This window comes from Solanum dulcamara, chromosome 7 (assembly GCF_947179165.1).
Source record: "Solanum dulcamara chromosome 7, daSolDulc1.2, whole genome shotgun sequence".
NCBI classification, from domain to species: domain Eukaryota; kingdom Viridiplantae; phylum Streptophyta; class Magnoliopsida; order Solanales; family Solanaceae; genus Solanum; species Solanum dulcamara.
The window spans coordinates 60,144,155-60,163,234 of NC_077243.1; the positions used below are offsets into that span (position 1 = coordinate 60,144,155).

Consider the following 19,080-nt stretch of genomic DNA (forward strand, 5'->3'; position numbering starts at 1 on the left):
TTTGGTAGGACTCAAGTTGGTATTTGAGTCCATGGAGAAGTTTACACTCATTAGATAAAAAATTAAAAATGGTCCAAAGCAGACAAAAGTCCTATTTCAATGTCAGGAGAAGGGAGCTTGAATTTGAAGTTAATAATTGCGTTTACTTGAAAGTTTCACCCATGAAGGGTGTGATGCATTTTGGTAATAAAGGAAAGCCAAGTTCTCGCTATGTTGGCCTATATAAGATTTTTAGGTGAATTGGTAAAGTGGCTTATGAGTTGGATTTGCATTCAGATTTGGCATCTGTGCATTGGTGTTCCATGTTTCATCATTGAGGAATTTTATAGGTGATCCTAGCTCCATTCTGCAATTGGGCAGAATTGAGGTTAAGGAAAAACTTTATTATGAAGAATTTCCAGTTGAGATTTTGGACCGACAAGTTAGAAAGTTGAGAAACAAAAAAATAGCTTCGGTTAAGATTTTATGGAGGAATTAACAGGTTGAGGGTGCTACAAGGGAGGCCGAAGCCGATATGATATCCCGATATCCTCATTTCTTTTCTTCTGTCCTTAGTTGAGTATTTAGTCTTTTCATGATCCAACCAGCCCAAATTATGTGTTTTAGTTGTTCTCATATATTCATATGCATTCATGTTCATGAAATGAGTTTTAAAGTTTTGTTTTGAGTTGAGATTAAAGATTACATGTTTTATGCATTTTCGAGATGTTTTGCATTCTTGTAGGGTTATTATGTTCCTTTCCAATTCTATTCAATGTAGCTTGAGTCCCATTTGAAGACGAATATTGCCAAGGGAGAGATATTGTATGACCTCGAAATTTGGAGAGTTGAAATTCGAGGATCAAAAAATGAAAATTTTGAAACTTGCAATTTTTGGCACTAGTAATGACCACAGAAGGCAATCACAAGTCGTGCTAAGCACCACAGACCGTGAATCCCTTCATGGTGACCCTTCCTCTGAGACCTCAGAAAGTTATTCCAAGTCTAGGACCATGCCTCACCACCATGGCTGTGTAGCCCTTCATGGACTGTGGTGGGTTCCATAGTGGTCACTCTTATAGACCACAATGTAGAACCTGCACCACAACCATGGTCCACAAAACATGGTGCACTCCATGGACTGTGGAGGATTCTGTGAAGGAAATTCAGAAACTTTCCTTTGCAAACTCCCAAAGTTCAATTCCAAGTTCAACATCACGGACACCACCACGGCCCATGATGAGCATCACGGGCCGCGATGGATCTTCCGTGGTGAGTCCCAGTTCCATTTAAATGAGGGGTAATACCATTATTTTCATATTCTTTCATTAATGAATATGGATATTTTTGAGACTAGATTCATTACAAAAATATCCTAAATACTCCTAAACCTATTCTCTTCCCTCATTAATTCCCAATCAACTTTAAGACTTCTTCAGAAGGATCATTCTTTTCCCTCATTAATTCCCAATCAACTTTAAGACTTCTCTTAGAAGGATCATTCAAGGGTTTATCTTCTTCATCAAGTTTGTCTAGGGTTTCATCAAGAACAAGTCTCCTTTTTTAATTATAAGGTCAATTTCAATCAAGGTATACAGGGATTGATCTATAGGTCCCTGTTCAACCATGGAGTCCCAAGGTTTTCATTCAAAATCTCATGAATTTTAATTGGGTTTGTAGCCCTAATTTGATGAATTGCATTGGGCTATTTTGATTATGTTTTTAATCATTATAGATGATCATTATTAAGTACATTTCTCCATGAATTACATAACTTTAAGTTGAATTATGATTGCCCACGCATGAGGCTATTTTCAATGATGATATTATGAGGGATGATTATTAATTCAGTGATTTCAAGGTATAATCTTCGTTTTTATTCAAATTGACTATGTATATGAGTTTTACTCGAAATTCAAATATGAATTATGATTATGAAGTAAATTATGTTCAAGTTATGCATTTCAGGTGGGGCCTTTGAGGTGGGAGCCCTACTAAAATATTTCCTTTTTATTCTTTGATCATTATGGTTTTCTCATGAGTTCACTGATTTTCTTTATCATGTTGTCAAAGATTGATCATTGTATCTTATGATATATATTGCATGTCATTCCCTCAGACTTAGTACATTCAAAAGTACTAACGCATATTGTTGCCTATATTATCTCATAATGTAGGGGTTGACAATCATGCTCCTATCACACGTGGATAGTAGAGTTCCTTATCGGCAATTTGTTTGGTGAGTCCTTATCTACCGGGACTAGTTATGTGTTTCTTTTTTCTTCTTTCAAAATGTGTATTACTTTCATGTTGAGGGTGACCTAGGGACATGTATTATCCCCGCCTTTCTTATGTAGAGAGGCATTTGTTGGAACTATATATAGAGTCTATGTAGTCAAGTTTACATTTCTTCTATAATCATGTTATAGACCCTTCTTATGTTATTTCTACATTTATTTTACCTTATTCATGCTTGTAATATGTCAAGAGGCTTGGTTGGATCCCTTCGGGGTTTTGATCACCGTGTTGAAACTAGGCCCTAGGTCTGGTCATGACAGTGCTCTTATTCTATTCGTGAAAAAGAAGAATGGTACCTTGCATATGTGTATTGATTATAGAAAGCTGAATAAGGTGACCATTAAGAATAAGTACTCAATGCCGCGGATGGATGACTTATTTGACTAACTCCAGGGTGCAACAGTGTTCTTTAAGATATAATTGAGGTCAGGGTATTGCCAGTTGAGGATTAGGGAGTTAGATATCCCTAAGACTACTTTTAGGACTCGATACAGGCACTATGAGTTCTTAGTCATGTCTTTTGGGTTGACTAATGCCCCCGCAACATTCATGGATTTGATAAACCATTTGTTCAGGCCCTACTTAGAATCCTTTGTCATTATATTAATTGATGACATTCTAGTCTACTCCAGGAGTAGAGAGCAGCATGAGGGACACTTAAGGATAGTACTTTAGACCTTGCGGCATTGGCATTTATATGAAAAATTCACTAACTATGAATTTTGGCTTGAGTCTGTGCCATTTCTTGGCACGTGGTGTCCAAAAATGGGATTATGGTAGATACAGTGAAGATAATGACAGTTAGTGATTGGGCTAGGCCCACTTCCCCTACCGAGGTTTGAAGTTTCATTGAGTTGGCAGGATGTTACAGATGGTTTGTGGATGGGTTCTCTTCTATTGAAGCACCTTTGACCAAATTGACTTAGAAGAATGTTCATTTCCAGTGGTTTGACGAGTGTAAGGTGAGTTTCTTAAAAATCAAAGCCTTGTTGACCTCAGCTTCGAATCTTACTCTTCTTATCAAGGACCAGGGATTTACAGTGTATTGTGATTCTTCAAGTGTTGTCTTGGGTTATGTTCTGATGCAACATGGTAGAGTTATTACATGTGCTTCCAGGCAGCTAAAGGTCCATAAGCGGAACTACCCCACACATGATAAAGAGTTGGCGACACTAATCTTCCCATTGAAGATTTGGAGGCATTACTTGTCTGGAGCCCATTGTAAGATCTACACTGACCACAGTAGTGTTTAGTATATATTCAGTCAAAAAGACCTTAATTTGAGATAGCGCAAGTGGTTGGAGTTGCTGAAGGACTATGACGTCACTATTCTTTATAACCCTTCTAAGGAAAATGTGGTAGTAGATGCTTTGAGTAAGAAGGCAGCAAGTATGGGGAGTTTGGCATTCTTATCTGTTGAGAAGCTGCCTTTAGCTTTGGACATTTCGTCCTTATCTAGCTAGATGGTTAGTTTTGATATTTGTGAGCTGGGAAGGGTAATTACTTGTGTAGAGGCTAGATCTTCCTTAATGGAACAGATTAAAGAACAACAGTCTGAGGACCCACAACTGAGGGTGATTTATGATAAGGTACTCAGTGGGGAGGCTAGGAAGGCGGCCTTAGATCTGGAGGGAATTTTGAGAACAGAAGGTCGTATCTGTGTTTCTAGAGTTAGAGATCTAGTCAGGCTCATCCTTAAGGATGCCTATTGAAGACCTATGACTATATTATTGGTGGTGTGGGATGAAGTTGTACATTGTAGCTTTTATGGCTAGGTGCTTGAACTGTCAGCAGGTTAAGTTCGAGCATTAGAGGCCATTCTAGAATGGAAGTGGGAGCGGATAACTATGGATTTTGTAGTGGTCTACCATATACTTCTTGAGGTTTTAATTCTATTTAGGAGATCATAGATCGATTGACCAAGTGGGATCAGTTTTGACAATCTAGACTACCTACACTTCATAGAGGTTGGCTCAGATTTACATGCAAGAGGTGGTCCAATTATATGGGTACTAATATCTATTATTTTAGACTATAGTGCTCAATTCACTTTGCTTTTCTGGTCTATATATAGAGAGTTGGGTAGTCGAGTCATGCTTAGCACAGTTTTCCACCCCAGACCAATGGTTAGTCGGAGAAAACTATTCAGGTCTTAGAGGATATTTATGGGCCTGTGTTATTGATTATGGGGTTCAGTAGGATCAGTCTTTGGCATTGGCAGAGTTCGCATATAATAATAACTGCCATTCAAGCATTGATATGACTCCCTTTGAGGCATTATATAGTAGGAGATGTCGTTCCCCTATAGGATGATTTGATGCTTTTGAGGTTAGGCCTTGGGGTACTAATTTGCTGTGTGACTCGATGGAGTTCATATAATCTAGGAGAGGCTCCATACTACCTAGAGTAGGAAGAAGAGTTATGTTGATTGAAGGGTTCAGCCTTTGGAGTTTATGGTTGGAGATCGAGTATTCCTGTGAGTGTCGCCCATGAAGGGCATGATGAGATTTGGGAGGAGTGGTAAGCTTAGCCCCAGGTTTATCATCCCTTTTGAGATCTTTAGATGAGTAGAGGAGGTGTCTTATGAGTTGGAATTTCCCCTAGCTCTTTCAGGTGTTCACCTTGTATTCCATGTTTCCATACTACGATAGTATATCACAGATGAGTCTCACATGCTTCAGTGGGATTCAGGTCAGCTTGATGAGTCCTTAGCCTTTGAGGAGGAGCCTATGATTGTTTTGGATAGGCAAGTTAGGAAGTTGAGATCTAAGGAAATTCCATCGGTGAAGGTCCAATAGAGGCATAGTCCCGTAGAGGAGGCTACTTACGAGACTGAGCAGGACATGCACCGATATCCTCATCTTTTTGAGAACCAGGTGTCCTTCCTCCTTGACCTTTGAGGCTGAAAGTCCATTTAGTAGTGGATGTTGTAATGAACTCGAAGGTCATGTCTGTGATTTTGCATATTTTTACAATTTTACCCCTTCCCATAGCTTCTTTATAGCTCTGTGATGTTAGGATGGGTGATAAGCTCCCCAAAGTGTCCGATTGAGTTTTGAGGTGGTTTGGCCAATTTTGAGGCTTAAGGCTTGAAAGAGTTGACTTTAGTCAACATCTAGAGATTCAGATGTCGTATGAGAATTTCAATAGTTCCATCAGCCTTGAAAGGTCCATTTTTTTCTAGAAGGTTGGTTTTTGTTTTGGAGTCTTCATTTTGAGTTGGTACGATTTGTCGTTTTAACTTTAATATTATGGCCATGTTTGACTTCGGTCAATATTTTGAGTAAACTAACTCGAATAAAAATTTCATCAGTGCGGTTAGCTCTTGAACATTGATTTTGGTATAGAACAACCTTTGGTTCGCTTATAGAGATACTCTGAATGAGTTTTAGGTCGTTTGTGCATTTGAAGTGTTTACTTTGAAAAGTGTTGACTTTGGTCAATATTTCAACGAGATGACCTCCGTTGGAAATCCATTATTTTTGTTGAGTCTCAAATGTTATTTTTAGTTGGGTAGCATAGTTTGTTTGTGTTCACGGAGTTTCGAATGAATTCAGGACCCCCATCAGAGAAAATACCACTTCCCCAAAGTTCAGCACCAACTGAACTAATGGTGCAGATAATTTGTTTTTCGCGTTCGCAAGCCAGGGCCAGCGATGGCAAAGGACTGGCTCCTTGGTCATCTCGATCGCAGGGATGAGTCCCGAAGATCGCACAGAGTAAATTCATCGATTTCAATGAATTAAATACCCATTTTCAACAGTCTAAGTGCCATTTTGGGACTTAGAAAAAGTGTGTTTTGGAGAGCGCATCTTGACCATTTTTGATTAATTTTATTTCGGTGTGTTGGAAATTCTCGTGGGGATGTTTCAAGACCCTTTCTCTCTTAAAACCCTTTTATGTTTCACATAAGTTCATGTTTTTCTTGCATTTTTGACTATTCTAGGGCTTGAAATTAGTGAGTTGTTTTGAGCTCTTCTGATGATCGGATGCGTCTATTTTTAGGGCACAACTTTCTTGGGCTATTTGGGACCTTGTGATAGAGTTAGTTTTTCAATTTCGTACATGGGTCCCAATGTTAAATTTTAATCCGATTTTGAGTCTGATTTTAATTATAGTAATATGTGTATCGTTGGCTTTGTTTTGATGTGTTCATTGATAATTTGATAGAGTGACATCATTTGGAGGTGGCCTGAAAGGGAAAAGCTCAGGTTTAGCAGTTCGTGTGCAGTTTCGGCTTTGAGGTAGGTTATGGTTTACTCTTGTTAGACTTGGCTTGGATAGATTTGATATATTTTGAGTAGTAACGTGTGATTAGGTTGGTGATTTAGGTGTGTTGATATCCTATTGAGAAAATTTAGAGCCGATGATCATCGTTAGTAACTAGTTTGGATTTTAGCCATTAGAGCCTTAGTCTAGGTTATATCTTGACTTATTTGCATCAGTAAGAATCCTTAGAACTTTCTTCTAGGCGATTTGAACTTAAAATGCCTCTTGTTTGACTTGTTGGGTTTTGGTTTCCTGCTTGTTGTGATTTTAGCTTATGACTATGTCTTGCTTACTTTTGACATTGAAATGTTATGCTCGAGGTCATGCTTATGGTATACTGGAGTCTCAGATTAGTGATTTGATGCCTTTGATGTGATGATGCCCCTACTTGAGTGATATGCAATTTTTGACATACTACTTGCCTTGATTTCCTTGTTGGTGTTAAAAACTCTTTTTTTAAAGAAAAAATAAATGGTGAGATTAATATTTTAGATTGATGAATAAGTATGGGGAATTTAAGAAAATACCTGTGATATCTTATTTATGGAATTTCATGGTTGATGAGCTTGAGGTATGATTTCGGTGACCCTTTTATTAACTTTGGGCTACACTATTATTTCATATTGATAAACTCAAGGTGTGGATTTCGGGCGGCTTATTGATTAATATTCTGGGTTATTATTTTGATAGATGAGCTCGAGGGTTATTTCGGGCGCTCCATGCTACTTTAGAAGGATATTAATCCATATCTACTACTTTATATTCATGCATTCCTCTGATATCTTATGGTTTGACATTATTAATGTGATTAACTGCTTGGTTGGATTTACTTGACTACCGTATGGTCTTTCCGTAATTGTAGTTTTATGTTTCTACCTTATTATTATTAGTATCATCATACTGCTTATTTTATATATATTCTTTCTGATCTTGGTTGGCCGATGATACCCGTGATTTGATACTCGTACCAGACTTCTTCATCTTTTTGATGTAGCTCCTAGTTAGAGCCACCTCCAGCGCACGCCTGATCATCAGTAGCGATGCCAGATCCAGATTGTGGTGAGCTCCCAACATTTAGAGACTTGCTGCTCTCCTTCTTTTATACTGGCTACTATTTTGTATTTTAGGATAGTCAGTTCTGTATTGTATATATATGTTTTCAGCTTTTGTTCTCAGTAGCTCCTGTATCGGTGACATCAGGTCTGGGGTTGGTCTAGTGTTAGATCATCATTTTTGGTCACTATCGGGCCTTTTGTATAGTTTGTATCGTATTTACATATCTATCCTATGGCCCGACTTTTATTTTGTTATATTCTTCTTGCTTCTACCTTCGTATGTTTTTAATTAGCTATTAAATTGAGGTTTGACTTCCACTTGATTTGGATTTGGCTTGCCTACTCGGGGGTTATAGTAGATGCCATCATGGCCCGAGTTCGGGTCATGACACATTGTTTAGAATATAGTTGATTCATCCTTGGTAGTAGAATTTAAGCAACGACAGTATAATCATGTAGAGTTGGTAGTTCTAAGAGACAACATATCATAATAAAAGCAGAGTCCATTTGATTGTGGACCAAATAGAGTTTTTAGATATCAGAGTCATCTATGTGTTCCAAATATTGACAAGTTACGAGATCAAATTATGAGGGAAGCTCATTACTCCTGATATTCAGTACATCCTGGTTCCACGAAGATGTATCGTGTCCTAAACCAGCAATACTAGTGGGGTGGCATGAAAAGAGATATTACAAATTTTATAGCTTAATGTCCTAATTGTTAGCGGGTGAACGTCGAGCACCAAAGGCCTAGCGGCCTAACTCAAAATATAGAGATTCCAACATAGAAATCGGAGGTAATTAACATGGATTTCATTACAGTTTTACCTCAATCGAGAAGAAAGTATGATGTTGTCTAGGTAATTGTAGATAGGTTGACAAAATTAGCTCACTTCTTCTCGGTTAGTACTACTTATGTTGCTGAAGATTATGCCAAACTTTATATACGTGAGATAGTTCTCCTACTTAGTATTCCTATGTCCATTATCTTAGATAGTGGTGCATAATTTACCGCAAACTCCTGGAAATCCTTCCATAGAGGTCTAGGTACCCAAGTGAGCCTAAGTACAGATTCCATCCCAAGACTAATGGATAGGCTGAATGCACTATTCAGACACTTGAAGATATGTTGTGTGCCTATGTATTAGACTTTAAAGGAAGTTGGGGATGATCATATACCTTTAATTGAGTTTGCTTATACTGATAGCTATCACACGAGTATTCAAATGGTTCCTTATAATATATTATATAGGCGGAAGTGAGATGACCAACAAGTTGGTTTGAACTCAGCAAGGGAAAGTTGGTAGGGCCAGATTTAGTGCAATAAGATATTGATAAAGTAAAGCTTATTAGAGATAGGCTTTATACAACATAGATTCGACAGAAGTCCTATGACGATGTACACCATTGAGCACTAGAGTTTGTGGTTGATGATTGGGTCTTTCTGAACGTATCACCTATGAAAGGTATTATGCATTTTGGCAGGAAGGGTAAGTTAATCCCTAGATATATTGGACCTTACAGAGTTATTCGTAAGATAGGCAAGGTGGCCTATGAGTTGGATTTACCCGCAAATTTAGCAGTAGTTCATCTTGTGTTTCATGTATTGATGTTACATAAGTGCATATGAGATTAAGTACGTATTAGGCCTCTTGATGAGGTTCTCATTTAAGAGGAAATGAGATATACAGAGGTCCCGGTAGCCATCATTGATCATCAGTTTAGAAGGCTTAGAACTAGAGAAGATGACTCATTTTAAATATTATGGTGGAGTAATAATATTGAGGAAGTGACTTGGGAAGCGGAGGAAGAAATGAGGCAGAATTATCCTCACCTGTTTCTAACACCGATATGATATCGAGGTATGTGCTTGATTAGTTATTATCTTAAATTAATGTTATGAATTTCCAAAATATGTTCAAAAAATATTAACCCTCATTTGAGGATGACGTTTCTACAGAGGGGAGGATGTAGCACCCCGTATATTTTAAGGAGACTAACTCACTAAGTTAAAGAAGTACATGCCAAAAATTATATTTTTTGCCTTACGTAGTTGGTTGGCAAGTTGTCAGTAGAATAAGATTTTAAATGGGTTATCATATTGATTGTTATTTATAGTATTTCATAATAAGTATTATACAAAAGTTACAGGCCCAAGGAAATCTTGGAACAATAGTACAAGTTGAAGGTCACTTTATGTTGGATTATTTCATATGATCTCATATATAGTCTGACTTGGGAGGGGCATATATCCTAGTATATAAGATGTTAGAAGGCCTATTATATATAAAATTAAAGATATTTGAGTATAGTCACAACTAAAAAAAAACTCTCATCAATATACCTTCAGAGTAAAAAAATATGTGTGTTTACTACAGACTGCGTAAAGGCATAAATTGGCCGCGTTGGGCACGTGACCGACACATGTTAAGTTGGTCTAAATGTTTTAAATTGTTATGTATATATTGAATTTATTAGAGAATGATCCTAAGTCATTTCAGAAGCTTGTCCTTGTTGGTTCTTCAGCCCCTCTCATCTCCTAAAGCCCTAGTTGAGAAATCAACCAAGAATTAAGTGTGTTCTTAAACCTGTCCTAGAGTTCACTTAAGTTCCTCTTTGGATTGAAGAAAAAACCTTTCCTCTTGGTTAATACGAGTTTAAGGAACTATATTTTCTTCAATTAAGGTATGATCATGTTCCCCACTCTCATATATGTGATATTATCGATGCTCTAGCTATATTCTATGGGTAGCACTCACGCGACAATGATAGAAAGCATATTAAGGTTGGTTTAAGTATTGATTAGGCATACTTATATGTTATTTTAAAGCTTTATACATTATATGTACATAGTTACAGTTTACGAGTCTTAAAGAGGCTTATTGAGGTTAAAGTCGTAGAGTCAGCTTGCATAATGGTTATGGCTTTCTATTACACTACCATCAGTGTAATAGCGTTAGGAAGATATAGTAATAACTATAGCTATAGTTCACTACACCACCACGGCAGGCATGTCTGGTGGGAAAATATTTACCCAGTTATTACACTACTAGGGTGGGCGTGTCTGGTGAGTTGATGTTTATTTAGTTACTACACCACCAAGATAGCCATTTTTGCTAGGCAGGCTCACCATTATGATAGGATTATCATACAATTTACCATTAGGTAAGTATGAATTGTATATTTTCTTAGTTGTATTTGCATATAAATGTTAAGTCGATATCAAATCTCAGCTTCCAGAGTCTTATATAGTTTCTATCTTTAACTCTTGTTCAGTATATTTGATATACCTATGCTTATAACTTTATACCTTACATACCCATATATCTTATTCATTTTGACATCCTTTCGCTTGGAGACACTATATTTGTACTGCAAGTGTAGGTAGAGGCTTCGATCGCCAGTTGTAGTAGGATTCCAAATTCAGTTAAGAGTTGGTATTTTCCTTTTTTTTTAGATCCATATTCTATTTTTAGTATTATGTTTTGATGTTTGTATGGGTAGGCCAGGGCCTTATCCCATGCACTATGTTTGTTACTCTTTAGAGGGTTTTATGGACGTATATGTACAGTTTAGTTTAGTTTGCATTTATAGATTTATTGGCTATCGTTGCTCAATTCAGCTGTATTATGACCTAGTTCACCATATGTCGTTCTAGGTGGTCATGACAGGTAGCTTGATTGGCCTAAGTGTTATAGTTTCAAGTGTTATATAGCCGACTTTTCAATTCAGTCTATACTGAGGCTAGTCATGTCCTTCCCCAGGTTTGAGGCATGATAATTTAGACTTTGGAGGATATGTTGAGAGCTTGTATGATCAACTTCAGAGGTAATTTCGATGATTATTTGCTTCTTAATGAGTTTGATTATAAGAAGAATTATCACTCGTGTATTCAAATGGCTCAATTTGAGGCTCTATATAGTAGGGATGTAGGTCTCCTCTTGGTTGGTTTGAAGTTGGTGAGGTCACTTTGATAGGATATGAGTTAGTTCATGAGGCTATGGAGAAAGTTTTACCTATTAGAGAGAAGTTAAGAACTTCCTCGAGTAGGCAGAAATCTTATGCCGATATGAGGAGAAGAGAGCTTGAATTTGAAGTTCATGATTTGGTCTACCTGAAAATCTCACATAAAAAGGGTGTGATGAGGTTTGGTAAGAAAGAAAAGCTTAGTCCTAGGTATGTTGTCCCTTATTAGATTTTGATGTGTTTTGGCAAGGCATCCTATGAGTTGGATTCCCCCTCAGAGTTTGAATCGATGCATCTGATGTTCCATGTATCTTTATTGAAGAAGTGCATTGATGATTCTACTTCAGTTGTGCCATTAGAGAGTGTTGGTATTATGTAAAGTCTCTTTTATGAAGAAGTTCCAGTTTTGAATTTGGATCTTCAAGTCCGGAAGTGGAAGACTAAAGAAGTTAATTGAGGGTGCTACTTGGGAGGTCGAAGCTGATATGATATCTAAGTATCCCCATCTCTGTCCCTCCATTTCAGTTGCAGCCTAAGGTATTAGTTCCTCTTGTGTACTCTTTCGGATTCATGCGTTTAAGCTATTCTCATGTTTTCATATGCGTGCATGTTCATGAAATCAGTTTTAAAGTCCATGTTTTAGCTTCGGGTTGCTTACTCCTTGGTTTTATGCATTTAGATGAGTTTTGTAGTCCTGTTAAGATGTTAGATATTTCCTTACTTTATTTATGCTAGCTCGAGTTCCATTCGAGGATGAATGTTCCCAAGGAGGAAATATTATAAAACCTCAAAAGTAGATTTTGAAAGAAAGTTGTAGAAGTTCCTGGTGCACTGGTTCCACAAGCCATGTACGGACCTTAGATAATTGTATGGGCTATGGAAGCCATTCATGGTTAAGAATTGAGAAAGATGGAATTTTTCAAGCCTTCAATGAGCTTTTATAGACCAATAGCACAGATAGTAGATAGGCTCATGGTTTTAGTCTTTAGAAAATTAAATTTTAGTACCTTGAGTTCTACAAAGAGGGTTGATGGGTCGTGGTATGTTTGACGGGCCATAGACTCTGGCTATTTTTTAAACATTAGAGGGATTGGTTTCAATACTTGATTCCACAACCAGACAGGATAGTCCATGGATCAGTAAATGGACCATACATGGTGTCTGTAGAACCATCTAACCATTATTGTTCTCAAGGTTAATTGGGTATATCGTTTCTAGTACCTAAGCCCTATAAGTGATTTTACACTTTACACTAATCTCATTCTCTCAAAACCCCAAAATCTCTCATGTCATCTTCTCCGAAGAATTCTTCCAAGGTGATCTAGGGTTTTTTCAAGCTTCAAGTATCCTTTTTAGATTTCAAAGTTACGTTTCACCAAGGTACGTGAGAAATGGATTCATTTTCATCTATTGAGTCCCAAAGAAACCTCTAATTTTTCTTTATGATTCTTACCCAAGTTGTAGGGTTATCATCACCCTTTCATGAGTTCAATTGGATATGATTTTACATGTCATCATTGATCTTATTATGCATTATTTGATCATAATTTAATTTTTTGATGATTTTTACATAAAACCATGACCTATGAGTATTTTAATTATGAAATCAAATTTTGGGATTTATGCATGCATTACGAATTTAAGAGATTTTGATCGAAGGGTTCTTTCGAACAAAGTGTCAATATGATTTTTATGAAATTAGGTTGTTTCCGATTGAAGTATTCTCATTATAAAAAATTACAATGATTTTTCTACTTCTGATTAAATTACAATTTTTACTATGAAAGGACTATCGTGATTCAAATGCTTTCGATTAAGTGTCTTCTATGAATTTATTATGTTATGAATCATGATATTTTAAAAGGATTTATTCTTATGATTTAAAGTCTTCCTGATTGATTGGTATTACTAGATTCTTACCATTTCAAAAGACTATAAATATGATATGATTATGTATATTTTTCATTGAGAGTATTTTCTAGAACCTAGTTGTACTAGTGGTGATTACACAGGTAACTATGTGCCCTCGTCGAAAGTCCCGATTGGACAAACTGGCTAGTGGATCCACCTTATCTTTCAAAACATGGTCCTTATCTCACATGATTTAAGCAGCCAATGGTATCTCTCACTTATGTTATGACTATGACTTTCAAAATGTTGCATTGGCCATGTATTATACTTTTAACTCAGGTTTTAGTAGTTTGCATGTCATTTTTAGCTTGATCATGTATTATTAGTGTTTTTAGATTTATTACATATTATATCATGTTATTGCATATTCTCCATACTCAGTATATTCCATAGTACTGACCACATACTTTTTCTATCATAATATAGGTTCTGGTGCTTCCTATCAGGCTCGCTGTTAGTATTGGACACATGCTTCTTATGACTTCTCTCCATACCTTACTTTACTTTCACAGCCAGATATTAGAGATAGCTAGAGACCTGTTCTAACATCTTACTTATGGTAGAGGCTTTCTCAAACATTAGATGATTCCAAGTATGTTTAGTTGTATCTAATTTTCCTACTATGCTATATCATACTATGATGAGACTTATATTCCACTTTTAATTTATTTCAATTATGTTGACTATCGTAGTGTCATGCTTATATGAAGTGGCTTGTTTAGAGTCTCTCACAATTTTGTTCACCATGTCACATCTAGGGTGTAGTCTTGGGTTGTGACAGATTTAAATAAAAGGGTATTGTGGGTCAGGTAGGGTTTATTTAAATATACCTAAGGTCTACAAAATGAATCCACGATCCATAGAAAGTTCTATGGGTCAGGTAAAGGGTTTGTGTATTAAGTCATGAAGTTAGGAAGCTTAAGAAATATACCTGATATCTACGAACACGATTTACGGCCCGTGTTTGATAGTACAATCTATTAAAGGCATTCATAGATCTAGACCTACAACTGCTCATTTGCTCTGATTTCTATGATCCATAGAATAAACTATGTATCGTATATTGGGCTCATAGAAAAGTCCTATAGGTTGTAATTTTCTCTAATTTCTACGAGTGGGATCGATGAGCCATGGAGTTAACCATGACCCATAAACCCTTCTCGTAGATACTCACTAACTTTGAAATTTTCCAGATCTTTTTATCTTTTCCTGCATATTTTGCAACCATTAGTTTCACCCTGTATTTTTCTACTTCTAAACCACAAACTAAACTAAAACTAATCTAAACTAAGGTAACTAAAGCTATGGATAAAATAAAAATAATAAGAAAGAAGAAAAAAGAAAAAAAATCTGGGGTTGCCTCCCAAGCTGCGCTTGATTTGATGTTATGGCACGACACAAGCCCTTTGGTTACTCAAACTTCCCCAAGAGCCCATGTTTCCACCACCTTGATCTCTTTAGCAACTCCCAAGTAAGCCTTCACTCTTTTCCCACTTACCTTGAATAACTTTTCTTCATGATTTTCAAGCTCAATTGCACCACATAAGGACACTAGAACCACATGAAACTGTCCTAACCATTTGGACTTCAGCTTGCCAGGAAACAAGCGAAATCTTGAGTTGAACAAAAGAACAAGATAACCTGGTGCAAAGTCTCTCTTTTCAATCTTCTGGTCACGATACATCATCATCCTCTTCTTGTTCAAGGCTGAACTCTTATATGCTTTCAGTCAAAACTCATTAATCTCATTTAATTGACTCTGTCTCTAATCCGATGCATTACCATAATCCAGGTTTAGCTTCTTCCGTGCAAATATTGCTCTGGGCTCAAGTTATACAGGCAGGTGGAAAGACTTCCCAAATACAATTTGATAAGGATAGATACCAATAAGGGTCTTAAATGCAGTATGATATGCCCATAAGGCATCATCAAGTTCTCTCAACCAATCCATTCTGTTGGCATTCACAGTTTTTGCCAGGATTTGCTTTATCTCATGGTTTGAAACTTTCATTTATCCAGTAGATTAGGGATGGTATGAGTTATTGATTCTATTTCTTACCCCATGTTTCTCAATTAGATCACAAAATAATCTGTTACAAAAGTGAGAACCTCCATAGCTAATAATTGCCCGCAGCATACTAAATCTGGAGAATATATTTCTTTTCAGGAATGTCATGACAATTTTGCCTTCATTATTGGGAAGCGCTACTGCCTTCACCCATTTAGACATATTCAAGAGCCACAAGTATGTATTTTATCCTATTATAATCATAAAGGGGGCAATAAATTCAATGCCCCACACATCATGTTCTATCACTAGAAATCGAAGTGAGTGGAAGCTTAAGTTTCTTGAAATACCTCCTTCTCTTTTACAATGATCACAAAATTTAGCAAAATCATGAGCATCTTGGTGGATAGTCAATCAACAGTACCCATATTGGAGAATTTCATGGGCGGTCCAGATACTACTATAATATCCTCCAATTGGAGAGGAATGGAATGCCTCCAATATGCTAATCATCTCCACCTCAGGCATGCAACGACTAATAATCCCATTAGTGCAAACCCAAAAAAACTATGGCTCCTCTCAAAAAACTTTTTGTACATTTGATATAAACTTTCGATGCTGATGGAAAGATAAATCTGAAGGTACCACTTCACTAGCTGAGTAATTAGCAAAGTATCTGAACTAAGGAATAAAATCATGTGACGCAACCAATACTTACTCATTTGGAAAAATGTCATCTATTTCAACACCATCTTCTAACTTCACTATTACTTCTTCTTCCAATCAGGAAAAGTGATCGCGACCTAATTTTGAGTTCCCTTTTGATCTTTAACCTCAAAATTGAACTCTTGCAATAGAAATATCCATCCAATCATTCTTGGCTTAACATTCTTCTTTTTGATTAGGTAACAAAATGATGCATAATCAGTGTGCATAGTTACCTTGGTGCCAAGTAGATATGATCTAAATTTCTTGAATGCAAAGACCACTGGATGCTATTCCTATGACTAATGTTCAATCATTGTATAATTTCTCTGGCAATATTAAGAGCTTTAATGGCATAGTATATAGGGTGTAGAATTTTCTTACATCTCTTCCCTAAGAAAATGTTGAGCTCCACTCCACTAGTATCATACATGTCCTCGGATGATTGGATCCAATCTGGAGTAATAATTACGAAAGTAGAAATCAGTTTCTCTTTCAACCCTTCAAATGCTCCCTGATATACATCATTAGAAATAAACATCACTTCCTTCTCTAGTAACATGAATAATGAGTGAGCAATTTTAGAGAAATGTTTGATAAATCTGTGATAGAAACCAACATGCTCAAAAAGCTACGCACCCCCTTCACAGAGATAGGTGGTGGTAACTTTTCAACCACCTCAACTTTGTTCTTTATCAACCTCTATATCTTTGATGGAGATCAGAGGCATTTCTCTTAGTCAATCACTAGGTTATACTGCCCGCATCTCTTCAGCATATCACTCAAATGGGTCAAGCAATCATCAAACAAGTCACCTACCACAGTAAAGTCATCCATGAATACCTCAGTCATGTCCTTCATCATGTCTGATAATGTTGATATCATAAAACATTAAAATGTCATAGGTGCATTACATAACCCGAATGGCATCCACTTGAACACAAATATCCTATATAGACAGGTGAAAGTGGTCTTCTCTTGGTCTTCATATGTAATTGAGATCTGATTGTCACCTGAATAACAATCAAGAAAACAATACCATTTTACCATCAAGATGGTTTAACATTTGATCCATGAATGTCATTAGGAAGTGATATTTGTTTGGTCCTCGCATTTAACTTTCTTTAATCCATGCACACTCTCCAACCTATGACTGGCCTTATTAGAATAAACTCATTCTTGGTATTCGAGACCATAGTGATTTCTCCCTTCTTTGGCACATATTAAATCGGTCTTACCATTTACTTTCTACAATAGGATAGAATACTCCAGCATCTAACAACTTGATGGTCTCTTTTTTACGACCTCTTACATAGGTGGATTTAGTCTTCACTGGTGTTCAATACTAGGCTTGCAATCTAGCATAAGTTGGATCTTGTGAGAGCATATACCTAGTGGTATACCTATAATATCAGCAATGGACCATCCAATGGCCCTCTTAAAACACTTCACCATAGATGTCAATGCCTCCACTTGTCTTTCATTAAGATATGCAGCTACAATAATTAGAAAAGTGTTATTGGTGCTCAAACAAATGTACCACAACTGAGAGGGAAAAGCCTTAAGGTCTAAGACCAGAGGATCTTCAATGGATGGTCTTCCAGGTGGTGTCACCCTATTCTTCAAATCCATGTCAAGCTTCTTTGGTAAATGAGTGTACATCTCCATGCCATAAAGACCACTCACCATTTCATCATATTCAACAATGTCCTCTCTATTAAAGTTTATGAACACTGTCACTAATTTTTCAACACCAGTTTCTCCTTAATAGGTACCTTTGGTTACACCTCATTAATAAGATCGATCATTGAGAACACTTGCATATCGCTAGGGTGCTTCATTGACTAATAGACATTGAAGATCGCCTCTTCCTTAGTCAATCTAAATTTCAACTGTCCAGTTTTCATATTAACCAGTACATGCTCAGTGGCCAGGAATGATATTCCCAAATTGATTAGGACCTCAAAGTCAACCTTACAGTCAAGAATAACAAAGTCTTCTGGGAATATTTATTCAACCCTCAACAGAACATTATACATAATACCCACAGGTCCTTTTACTCTATGATCTGGCATAAGTGGCCACATTATCATTGTTTGGGGGCTCCCACGCATAACTGTCGATACACTACTAGTGGAATCAGATAAATGGTAGCACCCAGATCTCATAAAGCTTTAGTGAAGTTAAAATATCCAATATTACATGGAATAGTGAACACTCCTGAATCCTCCTTTTTCTATAAAAGAGAACGGGTGCCTATTGCACTACAATGATGCAAATTGTCTACAAGTTTGAAACTCATAATTCACTTCTTACTCACAAGATCTTTCATAAACTTTGCATAGCCAGGCATCTGCTCCAAATCTTCAACTATAGGGACATTGACTTACAGTTGTTTCAACATATAAATGAACTTGCTATATTTCCCATCCTCAGCCTTTATTTCCAATCTCTATGGGAAAGGTGAAAAAGGTCGTAGAATAGGAGTTGGAGTTTGAGTGTCCTCTTTTTTCTTATCATTAGCAATATCAAGCTTTTTATCCCTCTTATGATGTTGTTATTCGATCAACTTCTCGCCATCAACTCTCTTTTCTGATTAGATATCTCTCTCATCATCACTAGAATCAGAGTCATGTGCCTTATCCACTATTACCCAAATTAGTAGATCTACAGTCTGTGTACCACTTCGATTGGTTATTGCGATGCACTATCTGTCATTTTCTAGATACTGAATTATATTATTTGGAAGTGTCCCTTTCTGGCATTGGTTCAAGGTTATAGACATAAAGCCTTGATATTGCTCGATTTATTTAATGGTTGTGGCATGTGACTCCATCTTATGATGAATACCTGACATGTCGATTGCATATCCTTAATATTTTCATCAGA

General features: G+C 36.8%; 1 protein-coding gene across 1 annotated transcript; it reads right to left on the minus strand.

Annotated features, from left to right (window-relative positions):
• Window positions 1-14,892: 14,892 nt before the first annotated feature.
• LOC129894768 (uncharacterized) lies at window positions 14,893-15,489 on the minus strand. Its single transcript, XM_055970416.1, has 2 exons — window positions 15,363-15,489; window positions 14,893-15,185 (listed from the first exon to the last, which is right to left on the minus strand). Exons 1-2 carry the CDS (start codon window positions 15,487-15,489, stop codon window positions 14,893-14,895), a joined length of 420 nt encoding a protein of 139 aa, XP_055826391.1.
• Window positions 15,490-19,080: the final 3,591 nt, after the last annotated feature.

Coding starts and splice junctions, on each gene's coding strand:
- LOC129894768 (XM_055970416.1), bottom strand. CDS start 15,489: ATGAAAGTTTCAAACCATGAGATAAAGCAAATCCTGGCAAAAACTGTG. Junction 15,186..15,362: donor TGCATTTAAGACCCTTATTG/GTATCTATCCTT, acceptor ATAAGAGTTCAG/CCTTGAACAAGAAGAGGATG.